Here is a 19,811-nt window from a genome sequence, read left to right on the forward strand (position 1 = left end):
ACTGGTGCCCACTACCAGGACTTTATCACTGTGGACCTGTTCAGCAATTCAAGAAAATGAGCAGGCTAGTGTACTTGTTCTCAAACTCGAAGAAACAGTGGTTTTCGTTTGAAATATAATTTGTGAAAAACTACACTAGGAATGCAGCAGTATAATTATTTCTTGGATAATCAGTGCTCAGCTCTGCTCTCAATGAAGTAAATGGTTCGTTTTGTGCTGTCTCAGGGGGACCTGGCTCCTGCCTATACTAGCTGGGGATCCACAGCTCTGTTTTGCATTTCTCCTTCCCTCAACTCCCATATATTAAAAATAGTGAAACTACTTTTCATATGACTGATCCAAGTTCATTCACCTCATCATCCATCTGCCTTGAAATAGTTAACTCCTTTAGAAATAGTTAACTCCTTTAGAAAAATATTTCAAATAATGTCAAAGAACTGCTAGGGGCTTTCTTCCCTCCAGTTCAACCTCAAACTAGACATGCTACGAATCTCATCGCAGTACTTTCCATTTCAGATAAATTATTCTGGCTTTTTTTAAAAAAAACACAAACAAATCTCTCTCAAAGCCTCACTTCCTTGGACAGGCAGGCAAGAAGGTGACACAAATGGCATGAATGTAAATGCTGCTTTGCCACAGGCGATGGTACTTTCCTGCACAGCACGCTGAGGCTACTAAGATGCTTCACAGAACGACAGCCTGTGGTCTCAATTCAGCAAGTCCTACTCAAAGGAGTAGCCTCACATCTGAAAAAGTGCTGAATTTAATCAGATTGAAAAAGTACAAACTAGCCATGCAAACAAGCGCTTCCAAGGGTAAGACAAGAAAGACTAAAAATAACAACTGATAAACATTTTACAACATATACCTGTACTGAACAAATGGGTATTGCCTCTGTATTTCACAAATGTAATTTCTAACATCCCTTTCAGTAGTACATACTGATATGAAAGCACTAAGGCACTGTATTTGTTGTTGCTTTTGAAGTGTAGGTCCTTACAAATTCAACAGGAAGTAAAGCTTAAAAGCATTCTACATGAAAGGCTGGTTTTGATTCTTTGTTAAAACTCAGTCACTTTATGAATTACAGAAATCTATACCAAAATGTAATCACTAATTCAGAATAATAAAAATGCTAAATGCTAAAAATATTAAGCTACAAATTAACTTTGTTTTTTTAATCACAGAATATGTCTATTACAGGAAAACATAGAATTTTTCCACATTTATTTATGCTTTATAGTTTGTTTTCACTTTCTGATATATTACAAAGTGATTGAATTTGTTAGGTAATGAAGAACTTAACCTCTTTCCTTTAAATTTTCCAGAAGAGAAACAATAATTTTTTGTTATAACAGTGAGGGTGTGATACAGTAAAAATTTTCAAGGACTGGCAGAATTAAATGAGCACTTGCTTAGTCTTACAGATAGGGGTTGAATTGTGCAGTTCTTAGTTACACAAAAGGTGTTGAATGGGAGTTTTGTCAAGCAGTCAGAATCTCAGCCACTAATAACCTCTCAGTTATTTTCTTTTTCTCATTAGTAGTCTAACAGCTAACAGACTAATCTGAAGCTGCTATAGGGTGCAAGATGAACTACAGCACATCAAGCTTCCCCTGTGAAAACAGGTGAAAAATCTCAGGCAGCATCTCTCAGCTGGTACCCGAGGCAAGCTCCTGAGCAGGTAAGCGGGTACCAGCCCATGGAGCCACAATGGCTCCAGCAGTGCTAGCACTTTGCACCACCAAGGTCTGGCCCTAAAATTAGCCCACAGCAATTCAAACAGAGGCATTTTGAGAAAGGCACTTTGGGGCAGTGATACCTGAAGCCATTCAGATGCTCTGGTGACTCAGTGAGGGGGGTACAAGGAGTTGATGCCAGGAGGCTTTGCTCTGTGCCCCTAAGTGTACCCACCCAACACTTTTCAGGCAGGAGCAAGGAGGATGGTGCTGGCCTGCTGCCTCAGTGCCCAAGGAGAAGGAAGACGGCTCAAAGGGTGCCGTGGCTCCTTTAGTCTCCACTGGGAAATGTGCAGAGCTGAGAAAAAAAAAGTGCCTTCAAATGTGTATCCAACAGATTCTGATTACACACACAGAGGATTTGTAAACCTGACTTTAGGCTTTAGTAGTTCTGAATTTTTATTGCCGGCATAGATTTTTCTCCTGTGTGTGAGAGGAGAGCTTCTTGCATGATGTGAAGGGAAAATATAACGAATGGGTGCTTCAAAAATGTTGCTATCTACTTTCGTGAAACAGACTGAAATTAAGCATCACATGCTAGTCAGGTTAATTCTTAAAATGTATGCTGCTTATTAAATGCCCCTTTCTTAGGACTAACTGCTTCCAGTCTGGAAAAATCCCCAACCAAATACTGTGTTTAATTTTTGCTTCAGAATCTTTTCATTTTAAGTCCCATCTTAAATCAGTTCTAATTCCACAAAAGTAAATTAACTGAAAGGAGACTTTTGAATTATATTAAATAAGGACTGTTATGATAAAATTATCTCTGATTATTCAGTATTTTGTTTTTCTGTTACTCTGTGTCATGGAATCCTCAAATTATGTGTGATTTACTTGGGTAAAATCAAGTAAGAGAATCAACGTTTCGTTAGGCTTCCACATATTTTAAATTGCTGATACCTTCCTGAAGCATTCAAACAAATAGGAATCCAACAAATGTGTGAGTGTAATATTTTCTGAAGCTTCTTTTTAGATTATACACAATAATGCAAATGAAAGCATGAAAGAGTGTTGTATGTATTCAATGTAATGTTGTATATATATACAAAATGTTGTATATATATACAACATATACAATGTTGTATTTTTTTCTACATTTAGAGCTCCATAATGGAGAGTTAATTAATATTCTCTAAATGTAGTAATTTCTTTCAGGAAAATAAAAAAACACTGAGAAACAGTGTAGAAACTGTGAAGAAGTTTCAGAAAAATTCATATGCTAGCATCAGCTGAAGCTAAAATATCTGCTAACTATAAAGACAGATGTATAAAATGCTCTCACACACAAATCCAATAATCATTTCAAAGTGCAACTCACAGCATTTTGTATATTTAAACAAGCATTATTATAAGCAAAACTCTGAGCCTAGTGCACTGATACAGGACAATTATTTACTACTCGTATCATCAGAATACTTATTTTTCCCCAAAGACAGATTAAATAAAGTAGCAACATATACTAAAAAAAAAACCCATAAATTTCTTTAGAAATTATATTAATTTGGAAACAGTAGCATTGTAGCAACATACTGACTCTGGAGAAGAACAGTACTACCTTTTCCTTAACTCTATCATCTCTTACAATTGAGGGAGCTGTTAAAGAAAGTTTTCTTAAATTGTTAGAACACGTTTATTTTCTTGCAAATTAATTCTTTTTAACTCTTTATGATAGCTTTGAATCCCATAAAGAAAGATGAATTATCACATACTGAGCCCAAGCTGTGAAACAGGAGGAGACAAATAGAGACCCCTACTGTGTTTAACAATGTAGAAGAAATTCCAGACTCAAAAGAAAAATTTTCTGTCTTTTTTCTCAGCCCACAAAAGCTGTTAGTATGGATTTGAACAGTGGAGGGCACTCTTGCTATGCAAAACCCTGTGCTGACCTGGCACACTCGGTTTGATCTATTCAGTAGCCTGAATCTCAGAATTTGTTGAGTAACAGCCACCTGTGGCACAGGCACTAACTGTACTCTGGCTAAAACATTTGCAGTTTCTAATCTGTGCAGCGAAGCACTTCGCTATATCAAACACTGGGGCCTTTCTCTGTGGACGCAGATGTGGAACAGATGCAAGCTTCACAAATTGTAATATCTGTGCAAGATATCATATTAAATAAGACCTGTGTTTTTCAAAGTCATATGAACAGCTACTCGGCTGGCTGTTACGGCATAGGTACAATAATTTCAGGTTGGGCAGAATTCGTGTACAAATAATGCGGGTGTCTGTGGAATTTAAGTTTATTTGGAATGCATCAAAGTTGTATTGGGAATCCTAAAAAAAAATTAAAAAAAAAAATCGAGGTAAACGCTTCTAACATAGCTGACATGGAAGAAAACCTGAAAAACCAAACAAATGACACTAGAAGAAATAAGGACATTCTGCATCTGATTCATAGAGACTCTGCATCACTTTCCTTGGAAAGCGCATCATTAACTACATTTTAAACTACACAATTCTTAACACCCTGCATGAATTAATTAAGCCAATCACTTTTTGAACAAGCATGGAAAGGAGGACAAATTTAGTTTTGGAGGCGTGCAAGACAAGGAGCCGATATGAAGACCAAATCCTGCATCTCCTGAATATCTCAAAACTGAACTTATGAGTTCTGGACTCCTTTGAGTAAAATTGCTCACAACCAGGAGTACTTGAAAGAGCAAACCTGGTGCAGTTCAATGCCAATTGTGCAGCTCAGTCATTTTAGTCTTTCACCATTCCATAAGCTGCAGTATTTCCCAGGATAGCAAAGCCATAATGATCTAGACAAATCCTTTAGCTTTCACCATTTCCAGCTTTGGGGTCATTAGTGCATCAACAAATTCATAAATGAAAGCTATCAAATGGCATCAGGAGAAGAGGTCTCCTGAAACACTGAATGACAAGTCGGTTTTGATTATCTGGAACAAAAATACAGCAGCACCTGCAGGGTTAATTAAGCAGCTCAAGATGCTGGGCTTCACAAAAGAAAACCTTTTTCCTACTTTAAGGACTGTAAACACTTGTGCCGAACTAGATGGGCATTTGATAAGCTGTACAGCATGTAGCAAACTCCGAGGGATCTCTAGTTAACACTCAAATTCAGTGTTAACACTTAACAGAACAGTGGTAAGCCGTGCTGCCAAGGTCAACTGCACAGATGTACTAATTGTATTATGAGCTTGACATCTAGTGGCCACCCCTGGCAGGGCAAAGCAGGCAAAGGTTAAATCAGCAAGCCTTGTCAAAGCACTTCTAACTACCCACCCTCAGGGAGAGGAGACCTAGGGAAGCTTTCTGGCGCTCCGCGATCCCACCCTCTGGCCGGCATTCCCGGCGGAGCTCCCGCGGCCGCCCGCGGTGCGATCCAGCCGCGCAGCGTCCACCTGCGCCCGGCCCGGCGGCTGCCGCAAGGGGCTCAGCAGCCCGACAGAGCGCAGGGCGTGCCGCTCTCCCCGGCTCCCAAGTTTGGAAATATCTTCTGTGTTTCTTTTGCAACATGTGGCAGCTTTCAGATTTCTGGGGGGGGAGTGGTGAAACTGGGGCTGCGGGGGGAGGAACACACTATCATACGCGCCAGTGCCAGAAAGCGGCAATAGCGTTTCAGGAGGGCTTTTTGTAAAGATTTAGCGTACACTATAATAATAAATACTGATCAAGTATGGTCACTTTTTGCACCCTAAATATAGCAAGGAAATAATAAAGCCCCGTCTCTTTAATCCTCTATCTCTTCATATTTTAGCTCAAAATAAACAGATTTTTCAAATGTGTTGCACTATGGTTTTCTATCACCCTTACAAAAATCTATCTTTCTGGCTTTCTTGGTTTTGAAGGGTATTTCCTTGATAAGAAGAAATGTTCTCTGGGTCTAACAGCACTATAACTGAACCAGTTCCTAAAAGTACATTTTGGCCTAAATTCCTTTTTTTGAATTAATGGAGAACCTTCACTACATTCAGTGGGAAATTTTAAGAGTGCAAAGGAAACAGGATTGACATTGATATATAAAATTCAATATGAATGTTCTCCTAGAACTAGATTTACTAGAGCTTCTTCTGGAGAAAAAAAATGTAGGCAATTACTCTCATTTTACAAATACAATATAATAAAATAAATGATTTTTATATGTTTTATTGCAGAAACTGTGTCAGTAATTAACTATTTTAATGTCATGCCTGACCTGGTTTATTATCAGCAAAAGTGATTGACTCGTGCCCTGGCTGCTGGATAGTCAAATATGTTTGTCTATGTTTTGCAGACAACAAATCAAATGAAGGAGAGATATCAGGAAAATCTTTCCAGGACTCAGACTATTTTTCGAATGGCACTAATACTCTTTATTAATTAGTTTATTTTTACACTTTTTCTAATGCCACAAGATTTTTTAATTGTAGCTTTTCCTCTGTTTTAGGCAAGGAAAAGTAATTTTCAACAGCTAAATGCATGCATATTAATAATTTAGTTACACAGAATTTAAACACACACCCTTCAAAATTTCCTCCCTCTCACTCTAAAAAAGGGTCTTAATGTCTGCTTCAGTAGATGGAAAGACTTCAAGACCAGCATCACTAGGTAAAATGTGACCCAGTTTTGTCTACTTCCATTGTTATACACACATCAGCAAATTGGCCGATTGCTGTAGTTTCCTTATTATTCCAAATATTTTTCTATGGCAAACAATTCAGTGTAGAGTATTTTTAAAATTACACAAACACAGATGTTACATAGTTTGGATGTGAAGTCTCTACTGTAATGGCAAAAGTATTTATACAAAGTTTCAATTACCATTTTTAATCAAAGGGACAATTTATAGCCATACTAATTTGGCCTTTATTTTTCAAAACAAAAAGCCTTCTCTTACACTTGCCTCAGAACAAACATTTGCAAAAATCACATAAGTCTTCTGTTTGCTAACGGCTGCTTGTGACTTCTCAAGTTTGAAATGCAACAGTGTCTAAGCAATAGAGAATACCTCAATTTCACACAGAGGAATGTCTCCCCAAAATTTGTTTTAACCCTCCCTATATATGCAGATGGAGTGACCACACTTGCATGAGGCTGGCTGCCACATACTGAACTGTGTCTTTTCTGTAGCTGAGCCTGTGTGTCTGTGTACATACTCCGGAAGAATACTAAGTGCTGTCACCAAACTGCCCAAAACTGCACTGCCCATTCCCACTTTACCAAGATGAAACAGATCAATTAGTTTAGACTATACTGTGTGTATTGAGAAGTGGGAGAAAAAAGAGGTCCAATATTTTAAAAAATTACTGAAAAAGCCCATTAGAAAACTCTTTTTACACAGCTCACTACAAGGCATCCCTTCTAGCTCAGGCAAAACAATAATACATCTTTGCCAGAAACTTCACATGAAGAAGTCCAAAGCACCATTTGTCATCACTCTTACCAGAACCTCACTTGCACGCTTTTCAGCACCAAAAAAAAACCAACAAAAAAAGCCCCAAAAAACCAACCAAAATAAATTAAAAAAAAAAAGCAAAATCCCCACAAACAAACAAAATACTTTCTATTACCCCTACCTTAAAAATACAAACGCTATATCTATGGTTTAATTTTAAAATTAAATGGAGTTGAAGAATGTTTATTGTATCTACAATTCTGATTCATTTGTAATCTGTTGAATTAGGCAAGTGTATTAGAAATGTAATTCCAGCTATTACAATGCATTACATTTACTGAGAAACTGAGATTATTGTATTCTACAGGCAGTCATCTGAGTCCTGCTGCTGCTGTTTATAAATTATTTCCAGCAGATCTTCTCACTTAACAACCTCAAATTGTGGGGTTTTAAATACTTATTTTTGTTCACTCTTCTACATTGCAATTATTCAAGAAATATATCACCATCAGCTGCTTGTTAACATTTCTTTTCAAAATTATTAAAAAATAAATTTTTAGCATTTCACTTTTGATTAACAATTTCAAACAATTTCAAGTGTATATCCGTACTTGATGACATACTAATTGTCTTCAGATTTCCAACAGTTTCTCGCCACCATGATAATGTCCTTTTTGAATCCAGTCTTGTTATGCTGTAGCCCAACCTGGCTATAAAATTATTTGTTTAGAATCTAAAACTTTTGTGATAACATTAGCATGAAAGTTCTGCTGTGACCAGTCAACTTAAAACCTGGCCTAATTTTTGTCTTCCATCCTGCTCCCCAAACTTCCATGTTTGTCTCTGTTGCTATGAATGTCCCTTCACTGTGAGGATTATATCTATGGGACACTAATTTTTAAATGCTTTATTTTACAAAATCTATTTTGAGGTGAGATTAAACATAATTTAATTAAATTAATACTAAGCTTCATTTGCTTAGTCTTGCATTGACTCCTTTGGAGACAAGGAGCAAAATGAGCGAAAAGGCTACACATATGAAATAATACTGCTTAAACAGTTTGCTTTCTTAAAATGACAAATATTCTTGCACTGCGTGAACTATTTTTGGCCTGTTGCAAAATATACTCAGGAACTGTAGCAATATCTTGATCACAGCTGTGAACAGAAACGAAGAACACTGACTTGACAAGAAGTGCTTTAATTCACGAGATTTGGAACTTTCATTTTATCTGGCCTATAAAATTGCTTTCAAGTATGGCAATCGTTAGGCTTTCCAATATAATGTATAAATGATTTACATTACACTAATGTGCACTAGATAGCCCTCTGCTCCTGTAGCTTGTCTCCACCTTGTTCACATTTCTCAAATGAAAGTGCAAATCCAACTTTACCTTGTTAATTGTTAGCCATCAAGGGTTTTACTCTATTAATTAAAATATGTTTTAATAGAAGGAAACATAGTACATTTTGATAACAGCTTTCTAGGGCTGAAAAGTATTTTTACATTGTTGCATTTTAGGGTTGCTGTGAAAGCCGATTTTGTGCTATTCAGGGACCACAATAATAACGCTTTAAAATTCCTCACTGGGATGCAATGTAGTCCTTTTGATGGAAAGACTGTCTTTCTCATTCGGCAGAAATAAATCCATTCATTTGATCATGTAGTCATTGAGGGCAATACAAAACAAACCAAGTGTGAGAAATTCTATGTGATGAAGTAAACAAAACAAAACCCCCCCAAAAAGGGGGGGAAACCCCCCATTTCCATGACAAAAAGATTCTTTGTCCTTAATCTACCCACCATATGCAAGCGTTTCTTTTTAGCATATCTCTTGTTCTAATCTCGGGTGACATGGCTACATAGATAAGATTCACAAAACAAAACAAAAACCTAGTTTAACAATTTTTTTTTCAATTTATTAACTCACCAGGAGTGTCATAATGAAGTAGTGGGGTTTTATTTTCCTGCATTGAAAAGGATTCAGAGCATGTAAAAGTTTATAATACTAATGATGAATTCTTGGACCTAGAGCCCAGCCCAACAGAGATGGGCTCAACAAATCTTGCTTTCATAATAAAATACTAATTCTTATCTGCTTGTCTATATTAATTTATTTTACATGACCACAGTTTCCTAAGGAAAAAAAAAAAAAATTGAAAATGCACAGCTTTGCTCCTCCACTGTGACAGAAGGAAACATTTCTCTGTGTGCCTGTTATTGTCATCACCCAAGTGGGTTTTCCTGGAGCAGTGGCAGGAACCCCCTTAGCAACTTTGGATAGTGTGGGACTTGCTCCCTGCCTCCCCAAACACCCTGGGAAGGAGTGGGAGGCTTAACAATTTCCCAGTCTGACAGATGTTTTAACCTTATGAAGTGGATTCACGCTGCCTTAAGCTTCAGGGCTGTAAAGTTCAGATACAATAGTCAAAATCCTCCTCAAGCTTCAACTTTGCTGCCTTTCTGTCCCCACATATGCAATTTAAGAGTAATTATAGTTTTAAAGCAGGAGAAGGAATTTTTTGTTTTCCTTTTCTAAGGGGGGGGGCGGGGGGAGAGAGAGAGAGAGAGAGGAGATAATATAGTGGAGCAAGGGGCCTATACAGAAAGCAGAAAACAGTCGGGATCCCGCTTGGTTATGCAAGAAACTAAGAAATCAGTGGGCTCTATGTAAAGCGGAAAAGAAAAACTTTCAAGTGGAAGCTCTCAACTTAGTCCAGGAGAAGAGAGCATGGTATGTGGTGTGCCTTTACACAGGCACTTTACTGCAGTGCCAAGGACTACTAAGGAAATTAAAACTAATTTTAAAAAAATTAAAAAAAAAAAAAAAGGAAAAAGGAAGAAGAAAACCCTGCAGCCCTATTCCCGAAAAGAAAATTATGGCAAAGTGGAAATAAAGCAGGATTACAGTCCAAATCTCTCCAGCTTTGGACACTTGTTCACTAGCAGCCTGGCAGCCCAGATGCATAAAAGCAAGTGTGCGTGTGCCTGCGTGTGGGGAGGAAGAGAGGAATGGCGGATGGGTGAGAAAATAACCCCTTCCCACTGCTTACAGCCGGCGCGACAGGGGCTGGTGGCGGTGGTGGCACTCCGTGTCACCTACCACTGATAATAATTACAGTCGCAGCAGAGCCAGGAGGCGAAGGGGGGAAGACAGCGCAGAGGGAAGGCTAAAAGCTGCTGTTGAATCCTCTCGAAAATAATGAAACCAACTCCTCTGGCCCCGAGCACCCGAGTGGCCTTGCCCGCTCCTACCATGGTCCCCTCCGGTCCCCCGGGGCCAACGGGGGGAGCTCCCGGGGCAGCCCTCTCAGCCTGGGCGGGCGACCCGGGGCCACGGGGGCATCCCCAGGCAGGGGGGGACGCCGCGGGACCTGCCTCGGCCCCGGGCAGGGCACCCCGGCCCCAGCCGCCCCAACTTTCCTGCCGCCGGTGGGGCGAGTGGAACATGGCTTCTGTCCGCTCCGAGCCTCCACCGGGAGGGAGCAGGAGGGGGGGAAAAGGGGATACCCAATAACACAGAGAGAAGGAGTGCAGCGGAGAGGAGGAGGAGGAGGAGGAGGCAGGCGCTGCTCCGGGGCGCCCGTTCCTGCAGCTGCTCCAGCCCGGGTGAGTGGGGAGGGAGGGTCGAGCCCCGCCGCCGAGCCCAGCCGCGATCAAAGCCCTGGGAAGGCCGGGAGTTTGCTGCTGGGAGGGATGCTTAGGCAGGGGGTGGACTGCAGAAACTTGGCTAAACTGCGAACTTCTCAGTTCCGCTGCCTCTTCCCCCGTCTGCTCTAATTCCCATTCTCCCGCTGCAGAGTAATTGCGCTCCCATGTTCACCATCACCATAAATTCACCTATCTTCATCCGAAACACACTCACAAAAAGAGAGAGAGAGAGAGAGAGAGAGAGGAGAAAGCGGCGACGGGAGCCCTTACCGTGCTCAGAAACTACCTCTGCTTGCAGCTCTTCGTCCGATTTGAGATGCTGGGGTTTCGCTTGCTTTCGACGAGACATGCTGCTAACTGAGCCGTCTTGACTCTGCTTTTTGCAGAGGCATCAGCGACGTGGAGGTGGCAAGGAGCGGGGAAGGAATTGGGAACGAAGGAAGGGGGTTTGGGGACTGCAAGTAACTGTTCACAAATAAAAGTCGAGTTGCAAAACAAACCAAACAAACAACAGAAAAGGCAACCAACACCCCTGGGAAAAAAAAAAAAAAAAAAAAAAAAAAAAAAAAAAAAAAAAAAAAAAAAGGCAAGGCTAACCAGCCAGCCAAACTGGGAGGGAGTGAGTAAGTGCGCGGGTGAGCGGGTGAGCGAGCGGGGGATGAGCCGGGCGGGGTGTGCGCGGGGCGGCGGGCTGGGGCGGCTGCGCGCAGCGCGCATGGGGCTCAGTAATTATGATTGTGAATAATGCATGGCGATTAATGGTGCTGGGGGCGAGCGCGGATTGGCGCGGCTCCAGCGGACTCAGGCTGCATATGTAAATGAAGGACGGGGCTCCGCAATTAGCCGCTTCGCTCCGCCAAATGATGCGTCTCCCCGGCACCGGCAGCGCCGCCTGCGAGAGGCACCGACCGCGTCGGTGGCGGCGGCAGCGGCGGCGGCAGCAGCGAAGCACACACGCACCACGCAGGAGGGAATCTGTTTTGCACACACTTTACACAACATATGTGCAAGGTTCACTTGTTGGGAAAGGTCACGATCTTCGCTTTTCTGTCTGTCGTGTTTTCTTCCCCCCCGTCTCTCAGTTTCTTTTGCTCTGCTTTCTGCTCTCGGCTTTTTTTTTTTTTTCTTTTTCTTTTCTTTCTTCACATCACTCTGCGTCCTCTGCTCTCTCGGTCTCGCTTTCCCCAGAAGCTGAGCGGCAAGGCATCTGATTTTTGTGTGTAATTTCTTCCCAGGAGGAAAAGAAACTTTTGTGTATGCCTTTTCTTCTCGGTGTGCTTTCTTTTTCGGTGTTGTACTGCTCTTTCGCCTTGATCTTCAAACGGTTCTCTTTAGCTCTTCCTCCATCCTGTCTCCTTTCCCTTCGGTCTTTCTGTCTCCCCTTCCCGGCTGACTTTTGTTCTCTCCGCTCTCGAAAGCGCACGCACGCACACGCAGAAGACCTTGGGCAGTTTTGTCTTTCACCTCTCCTTCCTTCTTCTTTGTCTTGCAGCTTCTTTCTCCAAGCAGAGACTCCCCGTTGGTGGTGGTGGTCACTTCCTGTTGTCCATTGGTAGGAAGTTTTTTTCCTTTCTCCCTCTCTCTCTCAGGTTGCAACGACTTTTTGTGACACTCCTCACCCTTCCGCCCACCCACCCCCCCGGCTCAGCCGTATGTCCTGTTAGCTAATGACAGCGGGCTCGCGTGTGCGCCGATGAGCAAGTCCTTGGTCTCTAGCAAATAGTATGGATCGTCTCCCAGTTTTGGGGGGTGGGGGTGGCTGTTGTTGTTGTCGCCGGGTTGTCCCCCCTCCCCTGCCTTGCCTCGTTCTCAGCGGCGCCGCCAGCTGCTCCCTGCGCGGCGGCTCCGCTGGTCGCTTGCCTCCGCTCCGTGCCAAGGAGACCTGCGCGCACCGCGGCCGCTCTTGATTTCGGGCAGATAAACTTTCAAGTTTGGGAGCGGAGCGGGTCACACGGCAGCTCCTCCTACTCTCCTCCTCCTCCTCCGCCTCCTGTGCCGCGCTGCCGGGGCTGCCGCCGGGGCTGCCCCCAGCCCCGCAGCCCGATCCGCTCCCCGCCGTCGCCGAGCCTCCCTCTCCGCACGCACTTTCCCAACTGCGGCTTTTCTCCCAGGCCCCCTTTTTTTTGTAAAAGTGAGGGGGGGGGTGGGGTGGGGAGAGACTTCCCTCCCCCCCACCCACCCCACCCGCTTTTCACTCTTATCGCATTTCAAGTTGCCGGGGAGCCGGATAGAGCCTCCTCCGCCCCGTCCCGCCGACTCGCGTCCCTCCCGCCCTGTCCGTCCCCCGGGGAGGCGGGCGGCCCCTCCGCCGCGCAGCGGCTCCGTCTCGCCGGCCGCCGCCACAAGTTGCCGCTTCCCGTGGCCGTCCCTGCGCACCTCCCCCTCGGCCGGGGCGGGTGCGGAGTGCGGCCAGCCTGCTCCCATGGCAGCCAGCCGCCGCTAGGATGTACCCCACCGTCGCCGATCGCCGCGGAGCCGCACGGCGCAGGGGCCCGCAGTGTGCGCGCTGTCCGGTAGCGCGGCTCATCGCCGCGCTGTGCATGTGCGCCTTCGGGGCGGGGGGCGGGGGGTTCTTCAGCGGCTCCTGCGGTCACCTCCACCGTTTTTTTTGTTTTTTTTTTTTTTTTTCCCCCCCTTCTAATATGTTTGTCGCAGCCCGGCCCCGCCGACCCCCGCCCCGTGCCCCGCTCGGCGGAGCGGCCCCGGCGCCGGCCTTTGCAGGGGCTCGGAGGCGCAGCCCACCTTGCCGGCAGCGGGAGGGAGGCGGGAAGCTCCGCGCATGGGGCCGGGGATCAGTGAAAGGGATTTCCTGCTAATACCCCCACCCCAGCCCGTGTAATCCAGCCCTAGTCCTTAAAACACACTAACCCCGGCTTCTTTGGGAGTCTTCTCTGTGTAAACTTTCCCTGCTGATAGCTCCCTTTATCTCGTGAGTTCTGATACCCTGTCTCTGGGCTTTCGGTTTATTCACCGCTTTTATGTTGGTAGACAAACCAAATAAAGTTAGAGGCGACAGTTTAGGCCACTCCGGATAGTTTGCTGACATGCACAACACCCGCGACTTCTGTGGGGCAGGTATTCGTTAGAAACCGGCACGACCCCTAAGGGAAAGAACACTGAAACGCCAGATCAATTCTTTTTGGTATTAGACGACTGTACTTTTCTGTCTATAGTTTGGGAGATGTCTACACGACACTCCTTGCAATGATTGCCCGCTTCACAATTAAAAAACTTGTTTACTGCCTATAAATTCTAGTGCATCTTCTTCCCCGTGCATCCTTCCTTGCTGAAAGTTTTGTCGCACTAAGAGTGTCTTGTTTAAAACACGTGGAGACAATGGTGATGGTTGAAATATGATGCAGGTTTCTAATATGAAGTGGGAGAGGACGAGCCCATTAATTGAGCATGGGTTTTTTTCCGACAGAAGTAGGGATTTATTGCACCCGACTCACACGAATAGCACATTGTGCCTGTGTGTATGTGCTGCGTTAGACTGTAGGCAGAGCGCAGGTGAAAGCGAGCATCTGCGGGCGTTCAAGTAACCCTCAGCACCGCAGCTGTGAGTAGGGAGCTGGAGATGGGACTTCCTCTTCAAAAACAGAGAGGGACATTTTTTTTCAGACTTTTTTAGGTGAGGAGGCTTAGCTAGTGCTCTCTTTGGCTGAGATATTTGCCCGGAATGAGTGAGGACGCACTTTCCTCTCGTCCAGGCATTTCCCCCCACAATTGCTGTAGTACCCGAAATGTGTCAGTTTTCATCCAGTCGTCTTTTGAAAAGATTTGTTGCTGTTGGTGAGGCAACATTCCCCACCCCCCCTCACCACCCATCCCCCAAAACTTTGGCGTTTTCTATTGCTCGGTGCCTGATAGTTCCCTCAGCAGCAGACGATTTTTAGAAGAACGTTTAAAAGTGCGATGTGAGGGGTGGAAAAAAGGCAGCTCATTGGCAGCCTTATAAACCCAAAACTTTGTCCTTTGTAAATTTAAAATGATCGAAAATTAATATGATTTTGCGGAACGTGAGAGAATCTTTAAGTGGAAAATTAAATAATCCCGTCTTTAATGTTTAATGAACAATGGAGAACACAACAGGCAAGAAAGGCATAATTACCAGATTTGTATCTCTTGACATTAACATATTCTAGGGTTACAAGTGATACATTTTATATTTTCTTTTCCCTTATGCCGCTCGCCTTCCCACTTTTTCTCTGGGAGAGCGAGCCGGCCGTGCTGCGCGGGGCTTGCGGAGCCGAGTGCCGGGCGGCGCGGAGCGGGGCGGCCGCTGCCCCCCGCCGGAGAAGAGCTGCGGAGCCCCGGCTCCGTCAGGCAGCGCCGGGACGCACCGCCGGCGACGGCGCTCATCGCCGGGGGAAACTTTCTACGCGAACTGAGTGGAAAACCCTGTCAGTGTAGCGGGCTCGGGAGGCGAGTGGAAAGTTATGAAGTGATACGCGTCTCCTCCGGTCCTTTCCTCCTCCCTCGCTCCCCATAGCACCGCAAAGTTTTCCACGGACCTTTTAGTTAATCTTCTGGAGTCGAGGGAGAAAAAAAAAAAATGTAATGATGAGTCCGCTGAAGTTGGGCTGCGAAAAAACAGGGCCACTGCAGTTGGGGTAGGGGGCGGGGGGGAGGGGATGGGATCTCTGAGCCGCGTAAATCTCTGCGCACCCACCCAGGTAGGGGCGCGCAGGCGAGCGGGGAGCGCGGTTGCGGGGCTGGCAGTCACGCGTGTTCCGACTCAAACAGCGCCCGCTCGCTTCTCCCTCGCCCTGACTTGTGGGTCCACCGAAATACTTTATTAGTGATGGGAACCAAAATTGGTTTTTCCCCCTCCGTAATTAAATGTAATTTGTTAATTGTCTTCTTCTTTTGCGATGTTGCTTTCATTGTCAGAAGCGACACGTTATTATTCTGCCTGCTTAATGATGTCATTTACCAACTAGTACGTTATTTTTTACATTAATGCGGCACCCAGTTATGCATTTGCTTTAATTATTATCCTTATTCGGAGTTCATAAAAACCATCAGAAAGCTTATCGACAAGATTAGCTCTACAAAGAGCATATAAGTAGTTCTGTCTACACTTATGCTTTATATAAGGTTGCTGTTCTTAATCCGGCCAAAGTTACCAACTTGTGGATGAGATGGATTTGACATTTTGTGCAATCCATCTACCGTGTTTTAAATTTATTATTTTGCACAGCAACTTTATTCGAAGGGGCATGCAATTATTTGTGCTTTATTTTCTGTCATCTCCTACTCTTCCTGGCAGGCTGAAGTATCGTCTTCCCACCTCCTTTCTGCACCACAACTTTTGTTTGAGAACCCTGGGGTTAAATCCAGCAAGAATTTTTTCTGTCTAAGCTGCAACAACTGACCAGTAATTCGTTCTCACGTGAGCAAAGATATTACCATACTAATATTATTATTGGTAAGAAGAGGTAATTGATAACACCACCTGCCACTCTGCAGCAATCATGATGATAAATGTTTCCATCAGAGGGAAATCTGTGCTTGGTCTACCACAGCCTAACCCAAACAGCATGTCAAATGTCAATTATAAAGATGTTTCTTTTCTATTACAATTTTTTTTTTTTTTTTTTTTTTTTTTGTGGAAAGCAGCCCCACCACGAGATTCATAGAACCAGTCTACAGCACAACTTTGCCAAACGTTTTGCCTTAAACATTTAAGTTACTTTTCCTTTTATTTAATACTTGAGTCTTTAATACACCCTTGGGTCTAAATAAACATTGATTCATATACACAAAAGCTTATGTTCACAGGTAGCAAACTCCAATTATCACCCACTTCCTTTCCTTAACCTATCAGTTGATAATTTAACCAAGAATTTAAAATACTTTGTGGTACATTTGTAATACACATCGTTGTGGGGACATTATGAAGACAACACATTAAAGCTCATACATATATATCATTCACACATATGGATGCATAGGTTCTATGTATATTAAGCTCCTGTATTTGTACTGCAACTTGTCTGTCAGTGCATACTCCAGGAAGTACATGTAGGAATGCAGCATGCATGTAAAATTAGCGGGCTTAGCCCCTTTGCAAAAATCTGCATGCTTCTGAAAAATACAAGTGATACAAGTGAGATGCATATATATATATATATATATATATGTATGTATATATACCCTGCAGGCACACACACAAATAAACAATGTTACATTGTCTACTAATTCTAGCTGTATAAATAGGATTGGCAGGTATAAAAACTTTCATTGCCTTGGTTACAGATATGCTCAGAAGATTATTATTAGTTTGTATTAATAGATGCAAGCCTCAAAAGACGAAATCAGCTATTGATAATTGCAAGAAGTATACAGCAGCTACTGTATCGATCGGCTTGTCCCTTATTCCCCTGGTATAGGAGAGATAAGAAGACACACTCTTTAGTGCAATATAATTTCTTTTGACCTATCTGCTTGCTACAGACTTATGATGAATAGCCAGAGTGGTTAAAGTCCTTTATCACGAAAGTTACCCCTTGATATAATATTGATTCTTTATAACTAGCTCCAAACACAAAAATCAAACTGTCCACTTGACCATCATCATCATCAATATCATCACAAAAGCTCTGGAATAAAGATCAGCACAGGACTGAAAACGCTTTCTATAATCTGCCCACCTAATCTTTATTTGCTGATGATGAAAAGAAAAGGGGAGTGTGTGTGTGTGTGTGTACGCCGCGGGCGCGGGAGCGAGCGGAACAGGGAATGTCATCTGAACAAATAATAATTAAAAAAAACCCTCTTTGCCTAAGAAAAAGACCGTTCAGCTTCCTTCAAAAGAAACCAAGTGATGATCACCGAAGTTAATGATCACGCTTCGAAACCCCGCTCTGCTGAAGGAGGGGATTCAAGTGCGGAGAAGGCCCGGCGCGATATTATACTGGGGTGCCCCCCCTCCGCCCCCGAGCGAAGCGGTCTGCGGTGAATACAGAGAGTTATGTAAGAAGCAATCACGGCAGAAGTGGGATCAGGCAGCATTCTCCTTGGCTAGAGTCAGGACTAGCAAGTCGTCTTCTCACTTTCTCTCCTTTTGCTGGTCCACGAAGCGATCCATCATTTCTTTCCAAATCACCTTGTGATCCGGTAAAGGGGAAAAATAATGTCCCACGGGAGAAAATAAAAAAAAAAAAAAAAAAAAAAAAAAAAAAAAGAAAAAAAAAAGAAAAAAAAAAGGACGCTAGGAAACGAACCTCTGATGTTTGGGTTGATTCTTAACGAACATCTATAGGATGGTGTAGACAAGAAAAAACCCCCATAATCCACATGTACATTGCCCCAAATTAACGGTACTTTCTTCGCCTTCCCTTCGCCTTCCATAGTACCAGCATGCTTTTGCTCAGGGTTGCATTAGCACAATCACCAGTAATTACAAGCGTGTGTACACTGGGAGAATGAAGACTGGGAAGGTGGGAGGTAGGACGTGATTCCCCTTTGGAGCAATCAGGACTGGGAAAGGTTTCAATCCATGCAAACGGTACGTTGATCATATTTAATGGGCTGGTTAGGCTGGCGCACGAGCCGGGGTGCCATTTCAGCGCAAGTTTGCTCTTTTCAGGGAAGAAGGGGAGGCGGGGGGAGGGAAGGAAGGACAGCGATGGAAGCGGCTACGGCAGCTGAAGTTGCATTCACTCCGTCCAGCGCCCTAAGGGAGCACAGCTTGGGGAGAAGGCGCTTTCCTTACCACCAGCACCCTTTGTGGGGATCGGGGCGGGGGTGCAGCGCAGGGCGCATCCCAGCAAGAGGAGGCCGCGCTGAGGGGCGAGCGGGGCCGGACCTGCCCTGCTGGGGGTAACCAGAGCGGGGCCGAGCCCGGGGAGCTGCGCTGGGCAGGGCACGGGGGGCCGAAGCGGGCCGGGCTGTGCCGTGCCGCTCGGGCCGTGCCCGATCCGCCGCGGCCGAGGCGCTGCCGAAGCGGCGCGGCCGCGGCTCGCCCGGAGCAGACACGGTGCGGCGGAGCCGCCCCAAGACACGGGCTCCGCCGGGGCTGCCGGCTCCGTGACACCCCGGGGGGCCGGTGACAGCCCTGCCAGCCCACTGCGCCGCCGCCAACTTCTCCAGAGCGAGCAGATTGCTGCCCGTCTTCCCGTGCCCCCTCCTGCAGTCTCGGCCCCGGCAGCCGCGGGGCCGCCTCTCCCCTAGGGGCTTTCCCCGGCGAAGGCTCCCACCGGGAGTTCCCACCCACGACTGTGGCCCAGGAAGGGTCGCGGAGGTGGCAGCCGTGACAGCCGGCGGCTTCAACACTGCGAGTCACGGCCAGGCTCCTGCCATTCCCGGCTCCCTCCTGCCCGCGGATCGGGGACAGAGCCCCTCACCCGTGAGAGCGACAGCGGCAACAATTACAGGCATCGTTCTCGGCAACACTCCACAGAGGAGGCTCCGTTTGCCACACGAGCGGCTCATAATTAAGGATTTTAAAAACTTTCCTCCTTCCCACCAAGTCCTCAGTACCCCCTCTCTCTGCTCCTCCACTTAACTGAAAAAATCTGCGGGCTCATTGAAAATACCCCAGCCAACAACGCAGGGCAGGGAGGGATGGGAGAAATACAGAGATCTGCTGTGGCCTCAGTTGCAGCTCCTCATTAGAGCACGCGGCCCTCCTGACGAGTTCCCCAGCCCTAGCTGCTATTTCAGAATTGTTCACTGACCCTTGCAGTAGATATTGTTGGAGAATTAAATCAGTCAATCAAAATTTAAAAAAAGACAGCTTTTTTTCCAGGTTATGACATCTGGCCTGAGATGAATTAGAAAATGGGCACCACAAGTACACACAGGTGAATGGAAGATTTTCTTAAGATTTCAGTGCTTTTTGGGATAGCAAGAGGCAAGGTTTCTCAGAGGATGCAATCTAATCCAAGGTGGTCTCTTCCTAAAACCAGATGATGACAGAAGGACAAAAATGAAGTGGAAATGGGCAAATGCATCACAGCAGTGACTGGTGGGAGAGGGGCAGAAGGGTGCTTTCAGCCTTACACTACTGATACATAGAAATAGTTGATCAAATGGTGATGGACACTTGTTTGTTTGTTTGTTTGTTTGTTTGTTT

General features: G+C 44.8%; 1 protein-coding gene across 1 annotated transcript in view; it reads right to left on the reverse strand.

The window, feature by feature from the left end:
- SALL3 (spalt like transcription factor 3) overlaps window positions 1-11,078 on the reverse strand; it is a 19,709-nt gene extending 8,631 nt beyond the window's left edge. The window contains exon 1 of the mRNA XM_041427494.1: window positions 11,000-11,078. Within this exon, the coding sequence (XP_041283428.1) occupies window positions 11,000-11,078 (79 nt within the window). The remainder of the gene's footprint in view (window positions 1-10,999) is intronic.
- Window positions 11,079-19,811: the final 8,733 nt, after the last annotated feature.

The sequence above is a fragment of the Onychostruthus taczanowskii genome, unplaced genomic scaffold (genome assembly GCF_017590055.1).
Source record: "Onychostruthus taczanowskii isolate IOZ18803 unplaced genomic scaffold, ASM1759005v1 scaffold115, whole genome shotgun sequence".
Classification (NCBI taxonomy): Eukaryota; Metazoa; Chordata; class Aves; order Passeriformes; family Passeridae; genus Onychostruthus; species Onychostruthus taczanowskii.